At 50.0% G+C, this 15,902-nt stretch overlaps 1 protein-coding gene across 2 annotated transcripts in view; it reads right to left on the bottom strand.

Moving 5' to 3' along the window:
* NAGK (N-acetylglucosamine kinase) overlaps positions 1-2,361 on the bottom strand; it is a 37,310-nt gene extending 34,949 nt beyond the window's left edge. Inside the window, exon 1 of one of the 2 annotated variants that reach the window (XM_075573000.1) lies at positions 2,265-2,361. In XM_075573000.1, the coding sequence (XP_075429115.1) occupies positions 2,265-2,293 (29 nt within the window). In that variant the 5' untranslated portion in view covers positions 2,294-2,361. Of the gene's footprint in view, positions 1-2,259 lie in introns of both variants that reach the window. The other variant, XM_075573008.1, reaches the window with a different exon arrangement.
* Positions 2,362-15,902: the final 13,541 nt, after the last annotated feature.

The raw sequence follows: 15,902 nt of genomic DNA, 5'->3' as shown, positions 1-15,902 counted from the left end.
ACACACACACACACACACACACACACAGCCTCTCCCCCACCCCACCCCAGCACACACACACACACACCCTCTCCCCCCCCACCCCCAGCACACACACACACAGCCTCTCCCCCCCCACCACACACACACACACCACACACACACACACACACACACACACACACACACACAGCCTCTCCCCCCCACCCCCAGCGCACACACACAGCCTCTCCCCCCCAGCCCCAGCACACACACAGCCTCCCCCACCCCCACCCCCAGCACACACACACACACACACACACACACACACACACACACACACACACACACACACAGCCTCCCCCCCCACCCCAGCACACAGCCTCTCCACCCCCAGCACACAGCCTCTCCCCCCCCACCCCAGCACACAGCCTCTCCCCCCCCACCCCCAGCACACAGCCTCTCCCCCCCCACCCCAGCACACAGCTCTCCCCCCCCCACCCCCAGCACACAGCCTCTCCCCCCCCACCCCAGCACACAGCCTCTCCCCCCCCACCCCCAGCACACAGCCTCTCTCCCACCCCACCCCCAGCACACAGCCTCTCTCCCACCCCACCCCCAGCACACAGCCTCTCTCCCACCCCACCCCCAGCACACAGCCTCTCTCCCACCCACCCCCAGCACACAGCCTCTCTCCCACCCCACCCCCAGCACACAGCCTCTCTCCCACCCCACCCCCAGCACACAGCCTCTCTCCCCCCCACCCCAGCACACAGCCTCTCCCCCCCCCCCACCCCCAGCACACAGCCTCTCCCCCCCCCCACCCCCAGCACACAGCCTCTCCCCCCCCCACCCCCAGCACACAGCCTCTCCCCCCCCCACCCCCAGCACACAGCCCTCCCCCCCCCCCCACCCCCAGCACACAGCCTCTCCCCCCCCCCACCCCCAGCACACAGCCTCTCCCCCCCCCACCCCAGCACACAGCCTCTCCCCCCCCCCACCCCCAGCACACAGCCTCTCCCCCCCCCCACCCCAGCACACAGCCTCTCCCCCCCCCACCCCCAGCACACAGCCTCTCCCCCCCCCACCCCCAGCACACAGCCTCTCCCCCCCCCCACCCCCAGCACACAGCCTCTCCCCCCCCCCACCCCCAGCACACAGCCTCTCCCCCCCCCCACCCCCAGCACACAGCCTCTCCCCCCCCCACCCCCAGCACACAGCCTCTCCCCCCCCCCACCCCCAGCACACAGCCTCTCCCCCCCCCCACCCCCAGCACACAGCCTCTCCCCCCCCCCACCCCCAGCACACAGCCTCTCCCCCCCCCACCCCCAGCACACAGCCTCTCCCCCCCCCCACCCCCAGCACACAGCCTCTCCCCCCCACCCCCAGCCTCTCCCCCCCCCACCCCCAGCCTCTCCACCCCCAGCCTCTCCCCCCCCACCCCCAGCACACAGCCTCTCCCCCCCCACCCCCAGCACACAGCCTCTCCCCCCCACCCCAGCACACAGCCTCTCCCCCCCCCACCCCCAGCACACAGCCTCTCCCCCCCCCACCACACAGCCTCTCCCCCCCCCACCCCCAGCACACAGCCTCTCCCCCCCCCACCCCCAGCACACAGCCTCTCCCCCCCCACCCCAGCACACAGCCTCTCCCCCCCCCACCCCCAGCACACAGCCTCTCCCCCCCCCACCCCCAGCACACAGCCTCTCCCCCCCCCACCCCAGCACACAGCCTCTCCCCCCCCACCCCCAGCACACAGCCTCTCCCCCCCCCACCCCCAGCACACAGCCTCTCCCCCCCCACCCCCAGCACACAGCCTCTCCCCCCCCACCCCCAGCACACAGTCTCTCCCCCCCCACCCCCAGCACACAGCCTCTCCCCCCCCCACCACACAGCCTCTCCCCCCCCCACCCCCAGCACACAGCCTCTCCCCCCCCCACCCCCAGCACACAGCCTCTCCCCCCCCACCCCCAGCACACAGCCTCTCCCCCCCCCATACCCCCAGCACACAGCCTCTCCCCCAGCACACAGCCTCTCCCCCCCACACAGCCTCTCCCACCCCACACAGCCTCTCCCACCCCCAGCACACAGCCTCTCCCCCCCCACCCCCAGCACACAGCCTCTCCCCCCCCACCCCCAGCACACAGCCTCTCCCCCCCCACCCCCAGCACACAGCCTCTCCCCCCCCACCCCCAGCACACAGCCTCTCCCCCCCCACCCCCAGCACACACACACACTCACACAGCCTCTCCCCTCCACCCGCAGCACACACACAGCCTCCCACCCCCAGCACACACACACCTTACCCCTCCACTCCTCCATACACAGCACACATGATGCTTCCTGTCTGTAGCGAGACCTGGGTCACGTGACAAGCAGACCAGCTGATAGTTTCAGTTCTCCTGCAGCAGAGAAGTGATCAAACTAAGCAACTCCTCACACACTGGAATCACACTTATTACACACCCTCCAACTCCTCACACACTGGTATCACACTTATTACACACCCTCCAACTCCTCACACACTGGTATCACACTTATTACACACCCTCCAACTCCTCACACACTGGTATCACACTTATTACACACCCTCCATGTCACACACTCATATCACACTTATTACACACCCTCCTACATGTCACACACTCATATCACACTTATTACATACCCTCCTACATGTCACACACTGATATCACACTTATTGCACACCCGCGCAATGTTGTCAGTCTCCTACTTGGAGCTGTTTTAATGTAGTGTTTGCAGTCTCCTGGTTTAATGTGTGTAGACCTCAGTATACGGTTATTTATTACAATCTCTACAGTCAGTGAGCCTGCCTTTCCTGCTTTCCATGACATGTGTCTTCACAGAGCTTATGCTGTGAACTCACTAATAATATTGCTGTGAGTGTCAGTTTCACCATGTTGTGAACTCATTACTATTACTACGTGTGTCAGTTTTACCATTTAAAGCACTTACACTTCAACATACTGACAATTCATCATTGAATGCTTAATGGTATAAATTGTAGCAGGATCGCTGGATATTTATTCATTTAACTGTTTGCTGACTTGTACATATACACATATACTTACCATCTGGTCTCACAGTTGATCCAGAGGGGTTAACACCCTGTCTCACAGCATCTTTTGTCCTCCTCATCCCACCAACATTAAGTTGTCAATTGGGATAGTATAATCATACATTTGATGACATGGATGCTCGATAGTGTTGATTTAATTTATTTTTAATTCACAGTACACAACTCTTTGGTAATATATGTTTTAAGTAAATCTATTAAAAGTTAACTTTTATACTTTTTGGTGTGCAGTTTAGTGATTTCTTTTAGGGGGCACTTTCAATTTGTGTTTCCCTTCCCCTTTTTTTGATTCGCCCCTGATCTTGTTGCGCCTCGAGCAATTGAGCCGCCCCTGTTACGCTGCTGTGTGTAGTGCATACACAGAGCGAACCTAGCTCCGGTGCGCTTTTTACATCGGAATCGGCTTGTTCCTTATGGTTATTGCCTGTGGTCGACAAATCACCAAAAAATCTACTCTCCAAACAAAAAAATCTACTCGCCACCTAGTACCACACGTGTGCTGCTTGGGCCAATAGGAGCTCGCCACGATGTTAAATCCACTCGCCCGGAGCGTGCAAATGTATAGGTTTGTCGAACACTGGTTATTGCACACTCCAACGTATATCTGCGTGTCATCTGCATAAAGATGGAATCTATGATCTCTTGTTCTAACGAGGTCTGCCAGAGATTTAATGCAGATGTTGAACAGAAGGAGGAAAGTGATGAGCCTTGTGGTACTCCACATGTTACCGTGGTATATGGGGCCATATGTTGTCCCATATGGGTGGAATGCGTGCTGCCGTCCAAGAATGGGATGATCCAATCAACACAGTGTCTCTGCGGACAGCTACTTCCTTTATTCTAGTGGCGATTATGTTATGATTAAGAGTGTCAAATGCAGCCAACATATCGACAAGTATGAGGGCCAGGTCATAGCCTTAATTGAGTAGGTGTAGTACAGTGTATCGTCTCATACTGTATAGTGATAAGGGCCAATTCAGTACCATGGTGGGGTCTGAACTCTGACTGGTCAGTGTCCGCTATGTTATGAGTTTCAAGCTGGCATTGGAGTTGGTAAGTGGCGGCTCGCTCGATTATTTCCGCGAGGAATGGAATACTTGCCACGAGTCGGTAATTGGCAGGACATTGAGGGTCGAGAGAGGGTTTTTTTTTAATAGAGATTTTGCAATGGTACACTTAAGGATACTTGTAATCTGTATTTGTGCCGAGTTGTATTATTCTGTATTAACCCTTTGAGTGCTAGAGGGGTCGTGGTGCTTGAGTGCCACGGCCCCCTCCTGCATACTGTGGTCACGTGACTGCGGCAGCCATTTTGGAGGAAACGGAAGAGAAGGGACTCCTCCGTGTCCTCACTGGTTAGATCGCGTTCCTCACTTCATGGAAACGCAGGAACGCGATCAAACTTTTTTTTATTAGCAGGGGGTCCCAGAAACGAAAACGCGCTGATTTCCGTTCCGGGGGCCCTCTGCTTCCCGACATACTCACCGGTACGAAGGTAGTGCTGGCACTTCCTGGTTTTTACATCTCCGGTGTGACACGGGCCAATAGGAAGTCGTAATGGATGACGTTACAGCCTCCTATTTTCCCGCCAGATGCTGGAGATTTTATCCGCCATTTTGTGTCTCCCAGGAGGAGACTGAAATGCGCTTTTACCAGTAAAATAGGGGGGTTCAGGGGTTAAAAAAAAACAAGTTTGAGAACTGCTTCTTTAAAGCTGCAGTTCAAGCAATATCCTGTGTTTTTTGTTTTAATAAATCAGTTCTGTACTATGAGAAAATACTTGTAGCGTTAAAAAGAAAAAACTATTTTAAAAACACTTTTCATGTATTTTAATGTAACAGGCATTCTTGTTCCTATAGCAACCATTTACAAAGTTACATCCCCTTCCTCTTCTGAAACAGCCTCACCTTTTTGAGCCCCGCCCTCTCTCTAGCAGTGAACCAATTGAATCTAGTGCCTGCCTGGTCACATGATCTTCCCCACAGAACTTTGGCTGTCAGTGCAGCAGAAGAGGACCCAGGAGGCATTTAGTGAACCCCCGAGCCGAATCTTCAGCGATCGATTACAGGAGAACAGATCGATCAGCAACTTAGCTAATCACTTGTCTGTGTGTAGATCGTATTGATGCACATATTGAATGAATTTTTTTTGTTTAAACAACAGCTTGAACTGCAGCTTTAAATAAAGATCAATATAGAGATTTAAAAAAAAAAAAAACCTATTCATCAATCATCCCCTTTGATCCTATTACACTACCATTAGTACATTTGGGTCCTATGTCACGTTATCAGCATTCAGGAGGTAGGAACAATGACTGAGGATTTATTGATGATGTCCTGTGCAGTGAAACCCAGATGGCACACAGGTGTGCATAGTTCTACTGGGTTTACCCTTTCAGTGGCCCTTTGATGTACCAGGTACATTTTGGGTAAATTTATGTATATCTTTATATAGCGCCATTTATGTACGTAGCGCATCACAGCAGTAACACACGTGACATATTGTAATAATATATCACATAAGGGGAATAAGCGTTTCAGACATTAAAGTAACATTAGGAAAAATGAGTCCCTGCCCCGATGAGCTTACAATCTAAGTGTCCGTTTTCTAGCGGGTGATCGGGCTGACTGTCCGACGGAGCTCCCCCCTTCCTGTATCTGGGAACCTGCCGCGACTCGACTGCCGGCGCCGAAAAGATTGATAGTCAAATGTTGTTATGACGCTACCTCTGAATAGACCTGGACAATACTGTACTCTGTATCTCCCTCCTCCCTCCTCACTGTGTGTATCCAGAGTCTGCGGCCCACTACTGAACTCAAGCATAAACGGGCAGCCGTACGGTTGCCAGGTGTCCAGTATTGAACCGGGCTGTCCTGGATTTGAACATCCTGTCCAGTAAAAAATGAGAGGTAATACTGGACATGTGTGTATGCCGGTATTACCTCTCTGGACATGTGTGTGTGTGCCGGTATTACCTCTCTGGACATGTGTGTGTATGCCGGTATTACCTCTCTGGACATGTGTGTATGCCGGTATTACCTCTCTGGACATGTGTGTGTATGCCGGTATTACCTCTCTGGACATGTGTATGTATGCTGGTATTACCTCTCTGGACATGTGTGTGTATGCTGGTATTACCTCTCTGGACATGTGTGTGTATGCTGGTATTACCTCTCTGGACATGTGTGTGTATGCCGGTATTACCTCTCTGGACATGTGTGTGTATGCCGGTATTACCTCTCTGGACATGTGTGTGTATGCCGGTATTACCTCTCTGGACATGTGTGTGTATGCCGGTATTACCTCCCTGGACATGTGTGTATGCCGGTATTACCTCTCTGGACATGTGTGTGTATGCCGGTATTACCTCTCTGGACATGTGTGTATGCCGGTATTACCTCTCTGGACATATGTGTGTATGCCGGTATTACCTCTCTGGACATGTGTGTGTATGCCGGTATTACCTCTCTGGACATGTGTGTGTATGCCGGTATTACCTCTCTGGACATGTGTGTGTATGCCGGTATTACCTCCCTGGACATGTGTGTATGCCGGTATTACCTCTCTGGACATGTGCGTGTATGCCGGTATTACCTCTCTGGACATGTGTGTGTATGCCGGTATTACCTCCCTGGACATGTGTGTGTATGCCGGTATTACCTCCCTGGACATGTGTGTGTATGCCGGTATTACCTCTCTGGACATGTGTGTGTATGCTGGTATTACCTCTCTGGACATGTGTGTGTATGCCGGTATTACCTCTCTGGACATGTGTGTGTATGCCGGTATTACCTCTCTGGACATGTGTGTATGCCGGTATTACCTCCCTGGACATGTGTGTGTATGCCGGTATTACCTCTCTGGACATGTGTGTGTATGCCGGTATTACCTCTCTGGACATGTGTGTGTATGCCGGTATTACCTCCCTGGACATGTGTGTGTATGCCGGTATTACCTCCCTGGACATGTGTGTATGCTGGTATTACCTCTCTGGACATGTGTGTGTATGCCGGTATTACCTCTCTGGACATGTGTGTGTATGCCGGTATTACCTCTCTGGACATGTGTGTGTATGCCGGTATTACCTCTCTGGACATGTGTGTGTATGCCGGTATTACCTCTCTGGACATGTGTGTGTATGCCGGTATTACCTCTCTGGACATGTGTGTGTATGCCGGTATTACCTCTCTGGACATGTGTGTGTATGCCGGTATTACCTCTCTGGACATGTGTGTGTATGCCTGTATTACCTCTCTGGACATGTGTGTGTATGCCGGTATTACCTCTCTGGACATGTGTGTGTGTATGCCGGTATTACCTCTCTGGACATGTGTGTGTATGCCGGTATTACCTCTCTGGACATGTGTGTGTATGCCGGTATTACCTCTCTGGACATGTGTGTGTATGCCGGTATTACCTCCCTGGACATGTGTGTGTATGCCGGTATTACCTCTCTGGACATGTGTGTGTATGCTGGTATTACCTCTCTGGACATAGTGACCTGACCGGCTTGGTGGGGCCGTGGTATTTCCCTGAGCAGGGCTGTTGCTAGGGGCCTGGGCAGCTTTCTCCATCCTGATTGGCTGCATTACCCAGCAGCAGCCAATCAGGAGGTGTCAGGAGCCTGGGGGTGGGGCCAAGGAGAGGAGGAAACTGCATGGAGCAGTGAAAGGTCTCTTGAGCGCGTCGCACCTTTCACCATTGTGTCCAGTATTTTTGGAGAAGCCGCCTGGCAACCCTGCGGGCAGGGGGTCTGCCAATTTGCAACTCTGGACTACCTTAACCAGGTCCCTTTCCTCCAGACCCACTAAATCCTGACCCAGCGAGGGGCTGCACCATTACATGCGCAGCTTTGAGCAACGCTGATTTATTTTCTACATTTTTGTATTAATAAGTGGATTTTTAAAATAAATAAATGAAATCTGCCATTTTTGTAAGTTTGCTTTTGGAATTTTGTTCAGGAGTCTCCCTTTCCCTTTGTTTCCCCCTTGTTTTCCGCCTGTATATTATGTATGGACTCATTACGTTTTCTTTCTCGGCACCATTCTGCTTGTAAAGGGACTTGGAATAAAGGTGATTTTATTTCCCCACCGCTGAACTGCCCCTTTAAAGGCTTGGATTAGATTATTTTGCAACTAACTACATATTGGAAAATGCTGTTGTAGATGCAAATAACTGGCATTCTCCATTATATCTGCAACGCTTTACAGCTGGGGAGTCACAGGGCCAGATATGCATAAAAAACTCATCATATAAAGTGTCGCGTTCCCCCGTCTGTCCCCTCTGGGGATGTCCTAACTTCCAATCCCCTTTCTCAGTCTTGCTGGGGAGTAACAGGGACAGAGAGGGTGAGATCTGCCCGTCCTCAACGTGCTAAAATGATTCCGTGTGTAGTGGAAAATCAATGGAGCTCTTTTCACTTTCTTGTCCCCCCATTGTTTTGTGTTTTATTGGAGAAATAAGATGCACTAGACCAGGGGGTGGGGGTGTTGGGGGGGTGGGGGGCTTGCAACTCCAGTCCCCCAGCCCCACCAACAGGTCAGGTTTTCAGGATATCTCAGCTTCAGCAAAGGTGGCTCTAACAGAGGCTCAGTGGATGAAGAAGTGAGCCACCTGTACTGAAGTAGGGACCGATTGAACCACCTGTGCTGAAGCAGAGAATGATTGAACCACGTGTGCTGAAGCAGGGGCCAAAATGAACCACCTGTACTGAAGCAGGGAATGATTGAACCACCTGTGCTGAAGCAGGGACCGATTGAACCACCTGTACTGAAGTAGGGAATGATTGCACCACCTGTACTGAAGCAGGGACCGATTGAACCACCTGTACTGAAGCAGGGGCCGAATGAACCACCTGTACTGAAGCAGGGACCGATTAAACCACCTGTGCTGAAGCAGGGATATCCTGAAACCTGACCTGTTGGGGGAGGGGGGAGGGGATGCTGGAGGACTGGAGTTGAGCACACCTGCCCTGGACAACCTCATGTCTAGCGTTCAGAAAATCCATTCTGCACAGCGGCCCATGTCCGACGTGGGATAGTGACGCCTTTCATTCCAAAAAAAAACAATAACTCCTCCGTCAGTGACAGAAGCAGTTTCATGATAACAATAATTTGTCATTTGACAATGTATGCAGTAATATGAAGTTTGCAGGCCCGAGTCCCTGCCCCACAGAGCTTACAATCTAGTACAAACGTGCATAACATATCATTTCCTTGCTGTTAACCTTTCTGGCCATTAGATGACCCCATTGCACTTGGTTTGCCAAAAATAAAGGCAAACCACTAACCATCGGGGCAGTGATGATTTTCAAGCTGTGTTTTGTGGACCTGATAAACAGACCAGTGCAGACCAGTGCAGACCAGTGACAGGAACATACCGTTCCTGTTCTCCTGCATCAGCCAGAACTCTTACACTGAATTCTTTTCACCCCAACTTCAGATAGATATGATGATTGTACATTGCCAGTGATCTGTGGTTTGCCCGTCTCTGGATTTCGCGTGACATCACTAGGGGGAGCCACCAAGAAATGAAAAGTAATAACGGGGTCTCTGAGGGGGGGGGGGGGGGTTATTTCCTAAAATGCAAAAATGATGCAAAACCAGGCAAATAACAGGCATGTTTGGACTAACAATAGATATTATTAGACAAGCTATCTTGTGATATCTCTCTTCCTCAGGTCGGGGATACTGATTTACAGAGATTCCAGGAGTTTAACAGATGTAAAAAAAAAAAAAAGAAAACCAAGATTGCTATCTAAGGCAGATGATGCAGAGAAGGAATAAACAGACAGGGAAATAAATGGATGAAAAGGACAGTAAGACCATATATAAATGTGTGCTGGGGGAGGGGTGTGCAGGGGGAGAGGGGGTAAGGGACAGTGAGACACAGAATCATACATCCATCAGCAGTGTGCAGGTGGGGGAGGATGCAGGGGGAAAGGGGGTAAGGGACAGTGAGACACAGAATCATACATCCATCAGCAGTGTGCAGGGGGTGGGGGATGCAGGGGGAGAGGGGGTAAGGTACAGTGAGACACAGGACCATCCATCCATCAGCAGTGGGCGGGGGGGGGGATGCAGGGGGCGAGGGGGTAAGGGACAGTGAGACACAGGACCATCCATCAGCAGTGGGCAGGGGGGGCGAGGGGGTAAGGGACAGTGAGACACAGGACCATCCATCCATGAGCAGTGTGCAGGGCGGGATGCAGGGGGGGGAGGGGGGTAAGGGACAGTGAGACACAGGAACATACATCCATCAACAGTGGGAAGGGGGGGGATGCAGGGGGGGAGAGGGGGTAAGGAACAGTGAGACACAGGAACATACATCCATCAGCAGTGTCCAGGGGGGGGTGCAGGAAGGGAGGGGGTAAGGGACAGTGAGACACAGGAACATCCATCAGCAGTGTGCAGGGGGTGGGGGGGTGAAATGGGTACTTGGCCTCAGGGTGGGTGGTTAGGTCTACCGGGAAGATGGCGGGAAGAATTAACACCTTCATTATCAAAGCAGTGGGAACCACTAATGTAATAAAGGGGTCAACCCCTCCCGCTACCTTACCCGGGCCAACTACCCCTTCTACAGCCAATAAACATTCAAATTCAACAACCCTACTACTCACACCCTATACCCCCAAGCCCCCCACTCCCAAACCCATACAGTACAATAACGGACAAACATCTTTTTATCCAGATTTGGATTATAGCGCATTTGCCCATTAAAAATAAAACATTAGCCAGCCGCCATAAAGTAAATTAAGTACTCACCTTGGAGGCCCACACACCCTCCCTGGGGCAACTACCCCCACTCCCCTCCCCCTTTACCCATTGATTGTTACAGTGGTAAACCATGCCCACAATATGGGCATGGATTGCCACAATGGCAATGATTGGGCAACCTAAAAAAAAGAGGCACAAAATAAAACACGTGACATTTAAATAAAAACAAACATTTGACAAAAAAAACATTGATTGTGACTGTGGTAAACTATGCTCACAATATGGGCATGGATTGCCACAATGGCAATGAATGGGCAACCTAAAAAATAAAATAACAAAAAATAAAATACATTACAATTAAAAAAAAAATAGTGCTACTCACTAAAATCCATCCCTTCCTCTCTTAGAAATCCCACTGCCCCCCATCCCTTCCTCTCTTACACATCCCTCTCCCATCCATCCCTTCCTCTCTTACACATCCCACTTCCATCCATCCATGTTTAAAAGGAAACTTCCAGCTTCAAAGAATCGCACTTGGGGTAAATTATCTTCACAGAGCAGTAAGTTCTAGTAGCCGTGTTGCTCCAGGAGAACTGTAGATTCTATGCAGGTTGTGAGACCTTTCTACAAACCATCACCAGAGTTCTTTACATAGGTAGACTTACAGTGTACAGAACTGTGTAAGGGTCTTCAGAAAGTCCGGTACATGCACAACTGGTGAGGGAATTACTGATATAGCCAGCCTCACCGTCCCCAGCTCAACGGATCATCGCTGAAAAGCCGAGGCGCTGGGGGAGGTGGCTGCCATGATGACACTGTGGGGGTCCATTCCTTTCAATGGGACCTCCCACAGCATTACTCATTCCCCAGCTGCGATAGGCATGGTCACTCGTGATGGTGGTGCCGCGAATGGTAAAGCTGGCTACATCTGTATGCATACCCTGTTTTCAGTGGTGTAACTACGCCGTAAGGGCCGCCCCGGGCAACGTGTTGGCATCATGACACGTTGCGGTGTCACGGAAACGCATATCCATGTGACGACACAGCGATACATGCCGCAGCGAAGTTGATGATGCTGGGCTGCTGTCTTACAGGAGCCCCACTCTCTCCCCGGCAATCAGTTTCACTGGCGTGGGGAAGAGCACGTGGCCTCTGTAACCGCTTGGGGTGCTCGAGCTGGGGCCCCTGGGACATTCTCGGGTGGTAGTTACGCCACTGACGGTTTTTAGAATGATATGGCCTCAGAATAAATGCATTTTTAGCCCTTCTTGTGCATCTCCTGTACATGATGAACATCACTTATCCTGAGTGGTTTTTGGGGTGTACCATCATTTAATGAAGCAGTCCCCCCCTCCACCCCCCCAACTCGTTTTCTTGTTTTACACCACATGTGTTTACAGGAGAGGAATTCGGTGTCCCCCCTGAGCCATATCCCTATACCCTCGGATCCCGAGATACTTACTGGTGAAGATACCAGATTTAAATCTTTTTCCATGGGCAACACAATGGCTTCGAAATCTCAGGCCAATTGGAAGTCACAACATCATCAGTTGTAATACTGGTAACTTCACCAGTATGTATCTCAGGACCTGCGGGAGGGGGAAGGGGGGGCCTGAAGCTCAAAAATAGTGTGATTCAGCTCTGAAAGATTCCCTCCCCGCCCCCCCAGGTTCCAATCCCGTAAGAAAAATGGAGGCTAGTTAGGGTGGATTGATCCGCTAGCTGGCACCAGAGGAGGAAGGGAGATTGGATCAATGGCCAACAAGTTTCAGAGACGTCTAACTCGATTTGCGATACTATGAAGATTAAAAGGTTTGAAATATTGGGTGAACGCACCATACACTGAGATATTGTGCGAATTAAACATACACTGAGATATTGTGCGAATTAAACATACACTGAGATATTGGGTGAGCTCACCATACACTGAGATATTGGGTGAGCTCACCATACACTGAGATATTGGGTGAGCTCACCATACACTGAGATATTGGGCGAGCTCACCATACACTGAGATATTGGGCGAGCTCACCATACACTGAGATATTGGGTGAGCTCACCATACACTGAGATATTGGGTGAGCTCACCATACACTGAGATATTGGGTGAGCTCACCATACACTGAGATATTGGGCGAGCTCACCATACACTGAGATATTGGGCGAGCTCACCATACACTGAGATATTGGGCGAGTTAAACATACACTGAGATATTGGGTGAGCTCACCATACACTGAGATATTGGGCGAGCTCACCATACACTGAGATATTGGGCGAGCTCACCATACACTGAGATATTGGGCGAGCTCACCATACACTGAGATATTGGGCGAGTTAAACATACACTGAGATATTGGGTGAGCTCACCATACACTGAGATATTGGGTGAGCTCACCATACACTGAGATATTGGGTGAGCTCACCATACACTGAGATATTGGGTGAGCTCACCATACACTGAGATATTGGGCGAGCTCACCATACACTGAGATATTGGGCGAGCTCACCATACACTGAGATATTGGGCGAGCTCACCATACACTGAGATATTGGGCGAGCTCACCATACACTGAGATATTGGGTGAGCTCACCATACACTGAGATATTGGGCGAGCTCACCATACACTGAGATATTGGGCGAGCTCACCATACACTGAGATATTGGGCGAGCTCACCGTACACTGAGATATTGGGCGAGCTCACCGTACACTGAGATATTGTTAATTTAACCCTTTTACTACCAGCGGGGTCTGCAATGTGATGCAGAAGGTTTGACAGCGCCTATAGCACTGAAGCTTTGCAATGTTTAAGTGCAGAACCTCTGCCTAATCAGTGCAGGTGATGTGCACGACAGCTGAGCTAATCTCATATATTATTGATACAGTATCAAAATTAAAATAAATAAACCTTGACATTAGCACTGATTAGAATCCCCATCCCATAGCTCTGTGCACCTGTAAAACATGTCCATAATCAGCCATGTATTATACATTAAAAATGAATTACCACTGAAGTCTTCTTTACTGCAATAAAGATATTTAGACAAATGCTGTTCTCCCCCCCCCCACACCCCCCAGAAGGTGCAATGGTAATAAGTAGGGTATTAAAATTATTCCGCAGGAGCAAACTTAAAAGCAATTTAATTTCAGGTTTCACCCCCCCCCCCCAAAAAAAAAAATCCAAAATGAGTTTAAAGCTTAATCAATGTAATTTTTGAGTGGGTATATTTATTTATGATTTATTTCATCAGGCTTCTAATTGCCTCTGCAGGTGTAAAGTAACATTGATAGGGATTTCCATGTACGAATGATTCCTGTCGTGTTATGTGGGATATTGAGAACTCGGGGAAGCAAAAGAAACAAGGACACAGGCTGAGATGGTCCGAGGGATATAAAAAGTAGTGGTACTAGAACTGCTATCTACAGCCTTGCCTGGGTCAACAAAGTAAAGAACCAGCAGATCCGTTCAAAGACCGCGGTTTTGCTTCTTCATCTTGTTAGATTGACCTTAGTTTTGGCTCTGTGTTGTGAAACTGAACCTACAAACCCAGTTTCAAGCAAATATTTGGCTCAATCCTTCTCAATCAGATGAGGGATCACATGTACGCAGCGCTTTACAATACGAAACTACTAGGTAAATAAGTTACAAACCATGGGGATAAGCGCAATAGGTATATGGAGATCCTGCCCCGAAGAGCTTACAATCTAAGTGGTATGTCGGGAAGCGTACAGACACAGTAGGAGTATAAGTGCAGTATTAAAAGTGGAGTTGCCCATGGAGGTCAAGGGCATCTGAAGGTCGTAGTAGAAGCGTAGAAAATGTATTGAGTTTGTCTTTTAAGTGGTCAATGCGGAAAGTGAAGGTGCTTTGATGAACATTGAGTGGAAGAGCGTTTCAAAAGTAAGGAGAGATTAGTGAGAAGTATTTAAGATGGGACAGGTCTGTTTGGTAAAAGGTACAAAGATGAGACAGCCTTGGGTTGAGCGTATGTGGTGAGTAGGGGTGTAACAAGAGATCAGAGTTGAGATATATGGAGGTGCAGAGGAGTGTAACGAGAGATCAGATTTGAGATATATGGAGGGGTAGAGGGGTGTAATGTGAGATCCAAGTTGAGATGTATGGAGGTGCAGAGGGGTGTAACGAGAGATCATAGTTGAGATATATGGAGGTGCAGAGGGGTGTAACGAGAGATCAGAGTTGAGATATATGGAGGTGCAGAGGGGTGTAATGAGAGATCAGAGTTGAGATATATGGAGGTGCAGAGGGGTGTAACGAGAGATCAGAGGTGAGATATATAGAGGTGCAGAGGGGTGTAACGAGAGATCAGAGGTGAGATATATGGAGGTGCAGAGGGGTGTAACGAGAGATCAGAGGTGAGATATATGGAGGTGCAGAGGGGTGTTGAGCCTTAAAAGAAAGGAGGAGAATTTAGCAGTTTACACAGAATTGAATACCAAGCCAGCAGAGAGAGAGTTTAGGAGCTCATACCCAGATATGCACTCCTTGAGAAAGCGTCCGAGTGGCGTGGAATGCACGGGAGATTTCCAGAGACTTTTTGTCTGTTGTTTTTACTTTTTTGTTACATGATTTAATCAAATATTTTATACATATTTTTCCAATTTCGGGTTCCCGTACCATTTTCCTTCAGTAGCTGCTCCGCATTTCCCAATTCTCTTTTATTTTCCTGCTCTATCTCAAACCGGAAACACGCACGTGAGACGGATTTCAAGATTGAGCCTGCGGCCAAACCACCGCCAGCCTCCAGCGCTAAGCCGCAAACAGCTGCAATTTCTGGACAGCCAAATCACACCAGAGACCCCGGGTTCCTCATAGGAGGTAAAGAGTTACTCTCCTCATAGGGCCTGGGCAGGTGTTTTCGTTGACATATGATTACGTTTCTAGGTTCACCATATATTGGAGTCCACATAGGTCCGAACAAACACTTTCTCCTGGAGCACGACACTGTGCTCTTTCTTCAGAACCAGATACGCACCTGGAAAAGCAGAGATGATTAGAGCAGGAGCATTTTAAATGGAATGTAAGGGAGAGAGGTGTGAGGCATGGAGGCCAGATAAAAAAAATGTTACAGTAATCAAGACGGGAGAGAACAAGGGCATGAATTAGTGTTTTA

This window comes from Ascaphus truei, chromosome 1, assembly GCF_040206685.1.
Source record: "Ascaphus truei isolate aAscTru1 chromosome 1, aAscTru1.hap1, whole genome shotgun sequence".
Lineage (NCBI taxonomy): Eukaryota > Metazoa > Chordata > Amphibia > Anura > Ascaphidae > Ascaphus > Ascaphus truei.
The sequence above is the reverse complement of the archived record's forward strand: the minus strand, read 5'-3'. Positions and strand labels throughout refer to the sequence as shown.